At 35.8% G+C, this 14,849-nt stretch overlaps 5 protein-coding genes across 6 annotated transcripts in view; all 5 read left to right on the top strand.

The window, feature by feature from the left end:
- The window catches only part of LOC104808605 (FHA domain-containing protein At4g14490), a 2,819-nt gene extending 1,418 nt beyond the window's left edge, over positions 1–1,401 (top strand). Inside the window, exons 2-3 of the mRNA XM_010534316.1 lie at positions 90–702; positions 1,183–1,401. Of these exons, the coding sequence (XP_010532618.1) occupies positions 90–681 (592 nt within the window). The 3' untranslated portion in view covers positions 682–702; positions 1,183–1,401. The remainder of the gene's footprint in view (positions 1–89; positions 703–1,182) is intronic.
- Positions 1,402–1,532: 131 nt separating this feature from the next.
- Positions 1,533–3,687, top strand: LOC104808604 (serine/threonine-protein kinase BLUS1). 2 transcript variants are annotated; one of them, XM_010534315.1, is made up of 3 exons: positions 1,533–1,620; positions 1,713–1,750; positions 2,000–3,687. In XM_010534315.1, the coding sequence occupies exon 3, from the start codon at positions 2,018–2,020 to the stop codon at positions 3,551–3,553; it is 1,536 nt and encodes a 511-aa protein (XP_010532617.1). In that variant the 5' UTR covers positions 1,533–1,620; positions 1,713–1,750; positions 2,000–2,017; the 3' UTR covers positions 3,554–3,687. The 2 variants fall into 2 exon arrangements, with proteins under 2 accessions (XP_010532617.1, XP_019057592.1); XM_019202047.1 differs by lacking the exon at positions 1,533–1,620 and having other exon boundaries at positions 1,650–1,750.
- A 1,360-nt stretch (positions 3,688–5,047) lies between these two features.
- On the top strand, positions 5,048–7,150 carry LOC104808603 (pentatricopeptide repeat-containing protein At1g62720-like). Its single transcript, XM_010534312.1, has 2 exons — positions 5,048–6,712; positions 6,786–7,150. The coding sequence occupies exon 1, from the start codon at positions 5,067–5,069 to the stop codon at positions 6,675–6,677; it is 1,611 nt and encodes a 536-aa protein (XP_010532614.1). The 5' UTR covers positions 5,048–5,066; the 3' UTR covers positions 6,678–6,712; positions 6,786–7,150.
- A 439-nt stretch (positions 7,151–7,589) lies between these two features.
- LOC104809085 (pentatricopeptide repeat-containing protein At1g63130, mitochondrial-like) lies at positions 7,590–9,065 on the top strand. The gene has a single exon (XM_010534982.1). The coding sequence runs from the start codon at positions 7,590–7,592 to the stop codon at positions 9,063–9,065; it is 1,476 nt and encodes a 491-aa protein (XP_010533284.1).
- Positions 9,066–9,776: 711 nt separating this feature from the next.
- The window catches only part of LOC104809084 (pentatricopeptide repeat-containing protein At1g62910-like), a 12,761-nt gene continuing 7,688 nt past the window's right edge, over positions 9,777–14,849 (top strand). Inside the window, exon 1 of the mRNA XM_010534981.2 lies at positions 9,777–9,921. Coding sequence (XP_010533283.2) covers positions 9,842–9,921 — 80 coding nt within the window. The 5' untranslated portion in view covers positions 9,777–9,841. The remainder of the gene's footprint in view (positions 9,922–14,849) is intronic.

The following is a 14,849-nucleotide window of genomic DNA, read 5'->3' as shown; positions in this document are numbered from 1 at the left end:
GGTTCTCTCTCGAAGCTCAGCAGTTTCCCAGACGACATACATAATATGATGTGTATATATATATTAATTAATATTAGGGATGGGAAAGAGGGACGAATCTCTACTGTTGAAGAAGGAATGGAGAATGAACAAGATATGGGTTTACGTGAAGAACATTGTGACTTAATTGATAGGGAAATAGACTGTAGGGCTGAGAGGGATTCCCATGAAGCAGTTGATGACAAATGTGAAGTGGAGGGAGCAGCGGGTTCTGGAGCTAAGCTAATGCAGCGGGCGCAGGTAGTTATAGAGAAGACTACATTAGGAGAAGAGGGTGAAACCTGTACCATCAAAGAAGAAATAGAGGACTTGCGAGATCTGGATTTACCTGAAGAATGCCATGACACAATTGACAAGGGGAGAGATTATGCAGAGGCTTGCAGTGAGGCAACTGGTGATAGATGTGATGAGGAAAAGGGTACTAAGATGTCTCATGTTAAAAATGTAGACCAGGTGGATGTAGATTTGGGGAAGATGACACTAGGACAATGGTTTGATTTTCTGGAAGTTCACCTGCCAAAACAGATAATTGAAGAGACAGAGAAGATGATTGAGCCGATGCGAAGCAAAAGTCAGAGAGTTTACGAGTATATTGTGGAGCAGAAGAAAGGCAAGGGGAAAAGGCCTGTGTGGGGTGAATGAGAAAGTGCATTCACTGGTATGGTAAGACTCATCATAATACATTCCCATTTAAATTATAGTATACTTGATGTGTCTAGCTGTACAAGCAAGTATTGGTCTTGTGATCAGTATGGCTCTTAATGCTGCAGACATGGTCATGTTGCTTGGTATTTTGACTGTAATTCTTTGCTTGCATTGGCTTTCACAGGACAAAATGGGCAGTCATTTACTGGTCCAAGAGTTTGTCTCCTAGGTGTTTATAAGTGCTAGACTTGCTATTGTTTTCTAGTGGGTGTTAGGATACAGCTTAGCTTACTGTCAGATCAGTTTTCAATTGATAATGTGCTTTATAATCCAAGCATTCATCTTTGGCTACTCATTGTTATATCCATATGGTTCTCTTCTATGAATTGCCTTTTGAACATTGAGTTGAATATCTCTGGCAAGATGATGAAAGATTTGGGATTTTCTTCCCATCTCTCTTCTTCTAATTCAATTTTATGTTTCCTTTCTGTTGTACAGGACAGTTCACACCTATCATCAAGTAACCATAATGAAGCCTAGACCTGAGGTTTACATTGTACAGATGACAGACTCGAACTAGCAATCTATATTCTCGACTCCTAATGTAGCTCGCTTTCTGTTTGCTCATCGATAATATGAACTTTTTGTTTGATCAATCAGTTACTAATGTAACTTGCATTCCATTGGCTCAATGGTAATGTGAGTTTTTTTCTTGAATCAGGGGATTACCAAGTAGTCAAAACAGTTTCATTGCTCTTGTAACACAATTGGGAATTTCAGCTGTTTCATAACCAATTTTAATTACCCATAAAGTCTAGTCTTTCTCTTCTGGCCAAAGGTCCTTGAGTTTTGTATAGTCTTTCTCATGCTCTGTAATCTTTAATCTGAAGTTTCAGATCAATCAGTGTCGGCTCATCAGTTGCATGCTCTGATCAGGTAAAGTAGACTTTATTTTGATCTGTCTGAACTGAAGATATTTCTCTGTATAATCTTTCAAACATTAACTTGAGCTTTTGGAAGTGTTTCAGGTTTTTGTTTGCCCCTTCAATTTTGGAAAAGACCAAAGGTAAGGATCTCATAAACCCAATTTCAGTTGGTTAGTGGTTCACATGTTTCATCTTACTATCTCAATTTATTACTGCTTTATGTCTTTCTCTATGGTCACATGCCAAACCGCCCGACCTAACTCTTCTTTTTTGCCATATATATATACACACACACACATACACTGATACAACAGTACAAATTAGTGTAGCCCCTGAAGACCACAATTCAGAAAAAATCAAGGAGACCATTTTCTTTCTTCATGTCTCAGGACCAAGAACATTTAACGATGACAAAGAAGAGCAAGCCCGAGTTCCCTCTTGATTTCAATGCTTACAAGCTCATATGCAAGATCGGTGTTGGTGTGAGTGCCACTGTCTACAAGGCCATCTGCCTTCCTATGAACTCTGCGGTCGTTGCCATCAAAGTTATTGATCTTGATCAGTCACGTGCGGATTTCGACAGTGTACGGAGGGAAACCAAGACGATGTCTTTGCTTTCACACCCGAATATTCTCAACGCATACTGTTCCTTTACGGTTAGCCGGTGCCTTTGGGTGGTTATGCCATTCATGTCCTGTGGCTCTCTTTATTCCATCGTCTCGTCTTCCTTCCCTGATGGGTTACCTGAAAATTGCATATCTGTCTTCCTTAGGGAGACTCTGAATGCAATTTCATATCTCCACAATCAAGGCCATCTTCATCGTGATATCAAGGCTGGAAACATCCTTGTAGATTCAGATGGATCTGTGAAGCTCGCTGATTTTGGGGTGTCTGCATCAATATATGAACCCTTGACGTCATCAGGCACGGGATCATCATCTTTAAGATTGACTGATATGGCAGGGACGCCATATTGGATGGCTCCAGAGGTAGTTCATTCTCACACAGGGTACGGGTTTAAGGCGGATATATGGTCATTCGGGATAACAGCGTTGGAGTTAGCACACGGGAGACCCCCATTGTCTCACTTACCACCATTGAAGAGTCTGCTCATGAAGATCACAAAACGATTCCTTTTCTCCGACTATGAGATCAGCACATGTGGGGGGAAGAAGGGTAACAAGAAATTCTCAAAGGCTTTCCGAGAAATGGTGGGTTTGTGCTTAGAGCAAGATCCGGCAAAAAGACCATCCGCTGAGAAGCTGATGAAGCATCTGTTCTTCAAGAAATGTAAAGGGGCGGACTTTGTGGTAAAGAACGTGTTGCAAGGCTTGTCTAGCGTTGAGCAGAGGTTTATGGAAAGAAAGAGCCTGACGAAGAATGGAAACGCCGGAGAAGACGAAGAAGAAGAAGAAGATGATGATGATGAGAATATAGTGAAGACCAGGAGAATCAGCGGGTGGAACTTCCGTGAAGACGACCTACAACTTAGTCCCATCTTCCCGACAGAGTCAGACACTTCAGGCAGCTCGAACACAACTCCACCGGAAGAAGCTGCAGAGGATCAAGCCCGGGACAAGAAAGCAGCGGAACTCGAAGGTCATGATGATGATGGTGTTAACATAAAACAAAACCAAGCTACAGGATCATCAACAAGCCAAGAGAGTGAGAAAAATGAGGAAGAAGGTAATAAGGAAGAGGTTCGAGTGGTGGGTTTGGATAGAAACCTGATGTTGGAGAAGCTGATGATGTTGAAGGAGAGCTTGGAGCATCAAAGGGCTCGGGTTTCCATTATAATAGAAGCCTTAGGAGGTGAAGGAGCGGTGGGGGAAGAGAAGAGTAAGGAAGAGGAGCTTCTGGTAATGGTGGAGAAGCTTAAGCTTGAGTTGGAGACCGAGAGACAGAACAACTTTCGTGCAGATAAAGAAAAGGATTTGGCTTAGGTCTTGTCTTTGGTGATTTTATTTTTTGGTCGTTCATTACATAATCTAATATGAGTTTCTTTTTTTCCCCTTCATTTCCATTGTGGATTGTTTTAGAATGGGATAATTCCATTTAAAACCCTGTACTTTTCTCTCGTCGCAATTTTAACCCTGTACTTTTTTTTGATCCAAAAAAACATTGTACTTTTAAAAATTGGCAATTAAAACTCTATACTTTTAAAAATTAGCAAATAAAACTCTGAACGAAAAACAATATTATTTAATGCTGACATGACATCCTAGTTATCTGCCACATCATCAATCCCTAATATTTAATAATATTAATTAATATAAAATAAAAATAAAATAATAAAAATAAAAATAAAATTTTAAAAATTATATATATTCAAAAAATTATACACATATATAAACATGTTTATAAAAATTTTAAAATTATATACATATATAAATATATTTATATATACATATATACATATATATACATATGATACATATATATCTATATATGTGTATAATTATTATATGTTTTATATGTATGTGTTATATATGTATTTTTCCCTAAAAAATATTATATATATATGTATGATTTTTAGGAAAAAAATCATATATCACACATACATAAAACATATTTATATATATATCTATATAATACATACATATATATATGTATATATAAATATGTTTTATATGTATGTGTGATATATACATGCTTTTCTAAAAATCATATATATATGTGATATATGCATGATTTTTAGAAAAAAAATACATATACCATATATGCATATAAAACATATATATATATATGTATTATATATATGTGTGTATATATATAAATATGTTTATATATGTGTATATATGTATATCATTTCATTATATATGTATGTGTATAATTTTTAAAATTTTATTTTTATTTTTATTATTTTATTTTTATGTTATATTAATTAATATTATTAAATATTAGGGATTGATGATGTGGCAGATGACTAGGATGCCATGTCAGCATTAAATAATATATTTTTTCGTTCAGGGTTTTATTTGCCAATTTTTAAAAGTATAGAGTTTTAATTGCCAATTTTTAAAAGTACAATGTTTTTTTGGATCAAAAAAAGTATAGGGTTTAAATTGCGACGAGAGAAAAGTACAGGTTTTAAATGGAATTATCCCTTTTAGAATTTAGAGTTATAAAAAAAAAGTTTTTTGGTGGCTAATTCTCGTTTTCATTGAAAATTCAATACAGTAAAATATTGTATATTTTTTCAAATAAACTGAAATTCAATATTAATATTCCGCAAAGTACTCTCGTAATCTCATCAGTTTTGGTATAAATAAAATTACAGGAAAAATTGATGTTTTCCATGGAGGGGTTATTTAGATCATATTAATAGTTTAGGTTGGGTTTTCTACTTTAAGAAAACTATAGGGGCTGAAAAGAAAACTATGGAAATATAATAAGAACCGTGCGGTGAAGCATCGTGTGAATTGGAGACAGCAGAAGTGTTCTGCGGCTTTCACGATGTCGAGAATCATAGGAGCCAAATCTGTTTCTTCGGATAGTTTTGGCTCAATCTCTTCGCCGTCTTCGCTCTTTCGAATGATCCGAGACGGCATACAACAAAAAAGTCTGCAGTTTCCCTACGGATTTGAATTCGAGGTGAGGCGACTATGCAAATCGGGCGAATTGAACCTTGAGGGTGCCCTTTTTTATTTCGATAAGCTTATTGAGACAAGACCCATCCCTTCGATTGATACTTTTAACCATGTGTTGGGTTCTCTCTCGAAGCTCAGAGCGTATTCGGAAGTGCTGTCCATGTATAAGAAGATTAGGTACGAAGGCGTGAATTCTGATTTGTATACATCGAATATTGTGATCAATGCTTTTTGTCATTTGAGGAAAATAGATTATGGGATTGGAGTTTTGGGTGATATCATGAAGAGAGGTCTGGAAGCCAATTCAGTGACGGTCGCTACTTTGGTGAAAGGTCTGTGTTCGGAAGGGAAAGTTTTTGACGCAGTTCATTTGTTGGATAAAATGTCCGAGAGGGGGCTTCGTGGGGGTAGTCGTTGCGAGGCTAGTCTGCGTTGCTCTTACGGGATGATTATCCATTCACTTATCAAGATCTGTTCAGTGGATAGAGCAATGGTTGTATATCGGGGAATGACAGATAATGGAGTTGCCCCTGATGTAATTGTTTTTGGTGACTTGATTAATGGATTGAGTAGCTCGGGACGATGGCATGAGACACTCGAACTCTTTGATGAGATGGCTGCTCGAGGAATCTCTCCGAATCTAATGATTTACAATTCCTTGATTCGTATATACTGCAAACTAAGTTTGTGGGACGAAGTTGCAAAGATGATCCAGAAAATGGAAAGAGAAGGTCTTTCACCGGATCTCTGTACTAACAATATCTTTATCGATTGCTTGTGCAAAGAAAAGAAGGTGAATGAAGCGATTGAAGTGTTCGAATCCATGCTGGATCAAGGCATCGGGCCTGATGTGTATCTCTACAACTCGCTGTTGGCTGGTCTGTTTACGGTCAAAAGGTCAAACGATGCTGCTGAGTTGTTTGAATCATTGAGGCAGGGAAACCTTCGGCCTGATGTAGTTACATACAACACAATGATCGTTGGCTATTTCAAGAATGGAGAAACTAAGAAAGCATTGAAGCTACTAAGAGAGATGATTTGTGAAGGGTTGAAACCTGACGAGTTTACTTTTGCTGTCCTGCTTAATAATCTGATAAAAAATGGAAAACTGGAAGAAGCTCGGAAATTTTTTGATGAAATTATAGGTATGGGTTTGGCGCCTAATGTTGTAACATACAACACAATGCTCCATGGACTCTGCAAAAGTAAGAAGCTATCTGAAGCGAGAGAGTTGCTCATTGATATGGAGGCAAAGGGTTGTCCTCCAGATGCTATTTCGTTTAACACGGTTATTTGGGGTTTCCTTAAGGGTGAGAAGATTGAAGATGCAGTCCAGCTTCTTGAGAGCATGCTTGAGAGGAACTTCTCTCCCTGTGAGGCTGTTCAGTCCAAGTTAGGTCGCATTTTTGCAGATTCTGAGGGTCGTAGAATCCTTCAGCCACTTGCGGACACTTATGGCAAGAAGATCTTCGAGTAAAATTAATATAATCAGGTCTGGAATAAAGACTAAAGGTACACCACCACAATCATTCTGTGTTTTGAGCACTAAACATGCTTTCCCTAAGCCGTAGATGATGTTGTGCAGAGAGGCTAACTCTTTTAGCGGCTGATGACCCCGGAGTACAGAACATAAATCTGATGGAGAGTCTCCGAGCGAGAGATTCTACCCTAGTGCAGCTCTGCTGGTGGAGAATTGTGTTGCTGCCTTCTCTGCTGCCTTCTTTTTCCCGGAGTTTCCTCGTTCTGATTACTTGTCTTGTCTCATTACTCTCTAAGCTTTGTTTTAGATTTGGGCAGTGGAGTGGAGAAAGACCCTTGTCTCCATTCACACCTTGCCATGAGTTGCAGTCTTGAATTCACCATTCTCATTGCATAATGTTTCTCCCTGTGCAAGACATTTCTCTGCCTTAGTTCATTTTAGTTTTGCTGACCCGCACAGCAGTAAAGTTAGCTCTTTTATATTTCTTAAAATAAACTGGAATTCAATACTAATATTCTGCACCTTAATCCCATTGATTTGGTAATAAAACAAATTTATATGGTAGCATTTGATGTTTGGACAAACGGGTTATTTTAGATCACATTAATAATTTAGGATCAAAATTCAACTTTCCAACAAATTATATTAGAAAAAAGAAAATCATCAAATAAACTGGAAGTCATTATTAATATATTGCAGATTACTACAGTAATTTGGCATGAAACAAATTACTAGAGCGATTGATGTTTTTTCCACGCCAGGGTTATTTTAGATCACATTAATAGTTTAGATCCGGCTTTCTACTTTTGAGAAGTTAGAGGGGTTGAAAAATAAAATAGAGAAATAAAACCAATAGGGCGGAGAACGCTCTCCCTGTTGGAGACGACAGACAGAGCTTGAAGTGTTCCGATGTCGAGAATCATGGGAGCCAGATCTCTTCCTTCAGATAGTTGTCGATCACTCTCTTCCCAGCCTTCGCTATTTCAAGGAACCAGTGCTAAGATTCCCAGCGGATTTGAACTCGAGGTGAAGCGACTATGCAAATCGGGTGAGCTGAACCTTGAAGGTGCTCTTTTTTACTTCGATAAGCTTATCGAGACAAGACCCATTCCTTCGGTTGTTACTTTTAACCATGTGTTGGGTTCGGTCTCGAAGCTCAAAGGGTATTCGGAAGTGCCGTCCATGTATAAGAGGATGAGGGACGAAGGCATGAAGTCCGATTTGTATACATCGTCTATCCTAATCAATGTTTTTTGTCATCTGAAGAAAATAGATTATGGTTTTGGTGTTTTGGGTGATATTATGAAGAGAGGTCTGGAAGCCGACTCAGTAATGGTCCATACTTTGCTGAAAGGTCTGTGTTCGGAAGGGAAAGTGTTTGATGCAGTTCAAGTGTTTGATAAAATGTCCGAGAATGGGTTTTGTGGGGATACTTTCATTTACAATTCTTTGATTCATGGATACTGCAAACTAGGAATGTGGGAAGAAGTTGCAAAGATGATCCAGAAAATGGCACGAGAAGGGATTTCACCAGATGTTTATACTTATAGCATTTTGATTGATAGTCTGTGCAAAGTCAAGAAGGTGAATGAAGCGATTCAAGTGTTCGAATCCATGTTGGATCGAGGTATCGAGCCCAGTTTGCATACATATATCTCGCTTTTAGCTGGTCTTTTTACGGTCAACAGGTCAAAGGATGCCGTTGAGTTATTTGAATCATTGAGGCATGGAAACCTTCGGCCTAATGCAGTTACCTACAACACAATGATCGTTGGCTATTTCAAGCATGGTGAAACTAAGGAGGCAGTGAAGCTCCTAAGAGAGATGATTCATGAAGGGTTGAAACCTAACGAGTTTATATACACCACCCTTATTCATTTTGTAAGCCAATCAGGAGATCTGCAGGCTGCGCAAGGAATCTTTGATTCAGCATACAAGTCTGGTCCGACTCCCCCCATATCTGCATATGGTGCCCTCCTTAATGGTTTGATAAAAAATGGGAAAGTGGAAGAAGCTCGGAAAAAATTTGATGAAATTCTAGGTATGGGTTTGGTGCCTAATGTTGTAACCTACAACACTATGCTCCATGGCCTCTGCAAAAGTAAGAAGCTATCTGAAGCGAGAGAGTTGCTTGTTGATATGGAGGCAAAGGGTTGTCCTCCAGATGCCATTTCATTCGACACAGTTATTTGGGGTTTCCTTAAATGTGATGAGATTGAAGATGCAGTGCAACTTCTTGAGAGCATGCTTGAGAGGAACTTCTCTCCCTGCAAGGCTGTTAAGTCCAAGTTAAGTCGCTTTTTCGCGGATTCTAAGGGTCATAGAGCTCTTCAGGCACCTCTTCAGGCACTTGTGGACACTTATGGAAAGAAGATCTTCGAGTAAAACTGATAAAATCATTCTGTGTTTGAGCACTAAATGTACAGAGAGGGTAACTAGTTGCCTGTAGATCTCTTTTAGTGGCTGATGACCCGGAACACAGAATATAAATCTGTTTGGTCTGATGGAAAGTCTCCGTCCAAGAGATTCTACCCGATTGCAGCTCTCTTCCGGACACGTCCTTTTGCTGGTGAAGTGTTGTGTTGTTACCTCCTGTGAAGTTTCATCCTTCCTCAACCTGTGTATCGTCACTTTCACTGTCAAAGCTTTCAGTTTTATCTGATAGCTCTTCCTCTTAAAGCCTTTTCCCTGAGTTTTCTTGTTCTGATAACCTGTCTTGTCTGTGTTCTCTAAGCTTTGGTTTTTTTTGTAGAGATAGAATTGCAGGTACAAGAGATAGACTTGGTTTTCTAGTGAATTTAGTCTTGTAATGGGCAATGAAGTCATGAAACACCTTGCCACTGTCTCGAATTCACTTTTCAATAAAGTTAAGCTCTTTTATATTTCTTAAAATAAACTGGAACTGGATATAGATATTCTGCAAATCAATCCCACTAATTTGGTATAGAATAAATTACGGTAGCAATTGATGTTTTGGACAAAAGGGTTATTTTAGACCACATCAATAATTTAGGGTTGATTTACAACATTCTAAAAACTAAAGCGGTAGAAAAAGAAAACAGATATAAATAAAAGCCAATAGGGCCGGCTGAGAATGTCTCCTGTCGTGTGTGAAGTGGAAGACAACAGGACGCAGCTTGAAGTGCTCTGTTACTTTTCCGATGTCGAGAATCATGGGAGCCAGATCTCTTTCTTCAGATAGTTGTCGATCACTCTCTTCCAGGTCTTCGCTCTTTCAAAGATCCAGTGCTCAGATTCCCAGCGAATTGGAACGCCAGGTAAGGCGAGTATGCAAATCGGGCGAACTGAATCTTGAAGGTGCTCTTTTTTACTTCGATAAGCTTATTGAGACAAGACCCATCCCTTCGATCGATACTTTTAACCATGTGTTGGGTTCGGTCTCGAAGCTCAGAGCGTATTCGGAAGTGCTGTCCATGTATAAGAAGATTAGGTACGAAGGGGTGAAGTCCGATTTGTATACATCGAATATTCTGATCAATACTTTTTTTCATAAGAGGAAAATAGATTATGGGTTTGGAGTTGTGGGTGATATCATGAAGAGAGGTCTGGAAGGGAATTCAGTGACGGTCGCGACTTTGGTGAAAGGACTGTGTTCGGAAGGGAAAGTTTTTGACGCAGTTCAAGTGTTTGATAAAATGTCCAAGAACGGGTTTCGTGAGGATAGTGGTTGCGAGGCTAATGCCCGTAGTTCTTACGTGATGATCATCCATTCACTTGTCAAGAACTGTTCAGTGGATAGAGCAATGGTTGTATTTCGGAAAATGACAGATAATGGAGTTGCCCCTAATGTTATTGTTTTTGGTGACCTAATTAATGGATTCAGTAGCTCGGGACGATTGCGTGAGGCACTCGAACTATTCGATGAGATGGTTACTCGAGGAATCTCTCCGAATGTGATCATTTACAGTTCTTTGATTCGTGGATACTGCAAACTAGGAATGTGGGAAGAAGTTGGAAAGACGATCCAGAAAATGGCAAGAGAGGGTGTTTCACCGAATGTTTATACTTATAATATTTTGATTGATAGTCTGTGCAAAGTCAAGAAAGTGAATGAAGCGATTCAAGTGTTCGAATCCATGTTGGATCGAGGTATCAAGCCCAGTTTGCATACATATAACTCACTTTTGGCTGGTCTTTTTACGGTCAACAGGTCAAATGATGCCGCTGAGTTGTTTGTATCATTGAGGCAGGGAAACCTTCGGCCTGATGTTGTTACCTACAGCACAATGATCGTTGGCTATTTCAAGCATGGAGAAACTAAGGAAGCATTGAAGCTACTAAGAGAGATGATTCGTGAAGGGTTGAAGCCTGACGAGTTTACTTACACCATCCTTATTCATTATGTAAGCCAATCGGGAGATCTGCAGGCTGCGCAAGGAATTTTTGATTCAGCATACAAGTTTGGTCAGTCTCCCTCCATATTTGCATATGGTGCCCTCCTTAATGGTTTGATAAAAAATGGAAAACTGGAAGAAGCTCGGAAAAAATTTGATGAAATTAGAGGTATGGGTTTGGTGCCCGATATTGTAACCTACAATACAATGCTCCATGGCCTCTGCAAGAGCAAGAAGCTATCTGAAGCGAGAGAGTTGCTTGTTGAAATGGAGGCAATGGGTTGTCCTCCGGATGCCATTTCATTTGACACGGTTATTTGGGGTTTCCTTAACAGTGATGAGATTGAAGTTGCAGTCCGACTTCTTGAGAGCATGCTTGAGAGGAACTTTTCTCCCAATAAGGGTATTAAGTCCAAGTTAAGTCGCATCCTTGCAGATTCCAAGGGTTGTAGAACCCTTCAGGCACTTGTAGACGTTTATGGGAAGGAGATGTTCGAGTAAAATTGATATGACCGTGTGAAGTCCATTCGACCAAGCTTCTTTACCTGAGAAGTGAGAGATAGTAACAGACTGCAGATCATGCAAGAACAGCAGTGTTTTCAACTTGTCAATGGGCGTGAAATATGAAAGATGTGGTTATGTAGTGAGTGTCCAAAAGGTTGCGGTCAATCCCTCGTCTCGGCCTGAGTTTTCTAAATGGATCCAGTAACGAGCAACATAAACAGAGGAAGGAAGGATGTGGGCAATTCACAATGTGACAATCTCTACGCCAGATTTGATGCTAAGCATGAGAGCTTCAAATGGTTAAGAGAAAAAGTGAAGCAATGGAAAAGACACAAGCTTCGTATCCTGATTCATAGCTGAATTTTGTTCATGATGGACTTTTACTATAATCAGAAACTCGGTTCGGATGCTCAAAGAGAAGAGTGAGGAAGAGGGCCTTCCAGGTGATGGTGAAGAGGCAGAAAAGGATTTTCTTTGTTGTGTATTTTCTTAGAGTTTCAGAACACTATGAATTCGTTTTTTTTTTTTTTTAATTCTTCGTTCTCCATGGAAGCTTTATTAGAATTCAGAGTGGTGGTGGTTGTAGGAAAAGAAAAGTGTACAAAGCCTTTCTCTTCTTTTTTTTTTTTTTTTTTGGGTTCTTCATTTCTCTTTGGAAATTTTCATTATTTTCTACAGGTGGTCCGCAGAGCCGTAGGGGTGCATCTGGAGCAATTATACAGGATCCCACTTTTAAAAAGGCCCCATATTTATTTATTTTTAAAAATTGTATATTTATTATTTTATTTTAATTCATATAATTTATTTATTATTAAAAAAATTTAAAATATAATTAGAGAATAGTTATAATGATTAACATTATTACCATTTTAATATTTTAAATTTTTATATTTTAAAAATAAAATAAAAAACTTTTATCATAATCTTTTTAATTTGATTTTTTTAAACCGTTTTCTCTTTATATATAATTTGAAATTTGATGTCCTAAATTAAATTCATAAATTTATAGATTTGTTAGTTACTTTTTATTTTAGTTATTTATACTTACATTAAAAAATTAAAAAATTTATAATTTATAGTTTAACGTCGTAAATTATATCGTACAGGACTCCGAAATTGTTTGAAACGACCCTGAGGTGGATATTTCGATTTGGTATTTTTTCTGAATTGTACCTTTTAAAATTTTCAAACAGTATATTTTTTTAATAGAATCCAATTTCTCGAAATTGAACCGAACCAAAATTTACAAAATTCTCGAAAAATCGATTTTTTTTCTTCAGAAAATCTATTTTTTTTAATAAAAACCGAAACCAAACCGAACTAGATAATATATGATACTAATTTGCTACAAATTTCCGAACCAAATCCTGAAACGTCCACCGTAATTTTATCGAAACTCAAATGAGATGTTCAAATACAAAGGCCGCTTTAGGAGATTGAGTTGGTCTTTTTTTACCATTTGAAGAAGTTTTTGGGTTATGTTGTAAACTTCGGGATAATATGTTCTCGTTTTTATGGTAAATCAGGTGACTCAATTAATAAGGGTGAGACAAAACTCATTCCGAATCGAGTGTGTGTATATATATAGACATATATGCATACATGTTTGCATGTGTATGCATACATAATATTGTTTGATTTTATTTTTGTCACGTGACAAATTTATGTGATAAATCTAATGATATATATTAGCATATCATCTCTCTAAAGAAATTTAATGTCAGTAGATGAGGACTCACGCTATACGCAAGTTATTCTGTTATACATATATATATATATATATATAGATTATGTTTTTATAAAATTTATTAATACAAATATTATAAAAATGATGATAGAAATTATTTATTTAATATAAAAAATATATCGATAAAATTTAATTATTATAAAATAATCATTATTCATTATATAATAATAATAAGCTGTGTCATTGTCTAGAATTAAATTAGATGTCGATGATTTGTTCTGGATCCTCAATGTTTTTTTTTTTCGAACTCTAAAGATAATATGGTAATAAGTTACTAATAAAAATGATATTCTTAATTATTATAGTTATAATTTATCTTAAAAATGATTAAATTTATATATCTCACATCAAAACTTTTGACGATGTTTAGTTACACATCTATAGGATTAAAAATTTGTTATTTATGATCTTTCTAAAAAAATTGTTGATATGAATATATTGAAACTTGATATAGGTTATTTATTGGAAAAAAAAGAGCTACTGAATTTTTCAGTTTTGGCAAAAAAATATTAAATTTTGTTTTTGCCAAATAAACATTAAACATTTCAAATTTATCAAAAAATACTATCTATGATTATAAAAATAAACAAAATGAACTGACGTGACATAATAAAATACAAAAACATCAAATTATTATAGTATGTTTTTTTAAAATAACAGATACTTCATGTATTTTTTTAATTTAATCACTTAAAAAGTTTAGAATTTTTTCAAATATCGAAAAAAAATTCATGTATTTTTTTGGATCCCTTATAAAGTTTGGTTTTTTTAGACTTACTTAAAAAGTTTAATATTTATTTGACAAAAAAATTTAAATATTTTTTATCAAAATTGAAAAAAATCAGTATTATTTTTGGAATTTTTTCTTATTTATTTAATATAGAAAACTATATTTGTAACACCAATTATTATTAAATCGGTGTTATATTATTTATATAAAGAAATAAAGTTGTAAATAACACTATTCCATATACATTCATAGTAATATATATATATATATATATTATGTTTTAAGTTTTTGGGTTTTATATCAATCCGAAGAATATAGATGTATTAATTTGTTAGAATACATTTTTATATTTTTAATTTATTATATAATAAAATATTTTCACTGTATTTTTATTTTTATATTAGTAAATTAATACAACTAATACAATATTCAATAATAATAATAATTTGTGTAGTTAATAATTTATATTTAAAGTTCAATTAAAAATATCTAAGAGAAAGTATAAAAAAAATATATGGGAGATAAAATTAATACCCTATGAACTTCCTATGTATTTTCCACCATAAGGAGGTAATAATCATCTAAACACTCTTTTCATGTGGATGTTAGAACTTGCCCTTGTGTTGAAAAACTGTATAATAATAAACATAATAAGTAAATCTAGGATTTTATGTATTATAATTCTCTTTATCATTTTTTAACCACTAAAATTTATTAAAAATAATTATATTTGTTAATTTTTTCTTATTATTTTTTCTTCGATTACTCATTTTTTTTAAACAGTTTCATTTAATTTAATAATAATTTTTTTCTCCAGTCGGAAGGCTGAACCG

This window comes from Tarenaya hassleriana, unplaced genomic scaffold (genome assembly GCF_000463585.1).
Source record: "Tarenaya hassleriana unplaced genomic scaffold, ASM46358v1 Cleome15, whole genome shotgun sequence".
Taxonomy (NCBI): Eukaryota; Viridiplantae; Streptophyta; class Magnoliopsida; order Brassicales; family Cleomaceae; genus Tarenaya; species Tarenaya hassleriana.
The sequence above is the reverse complement of the archived record's forward strand: the minus strand, read 5'-3'. Positions and strand labels throughout refer to the sequence as shown.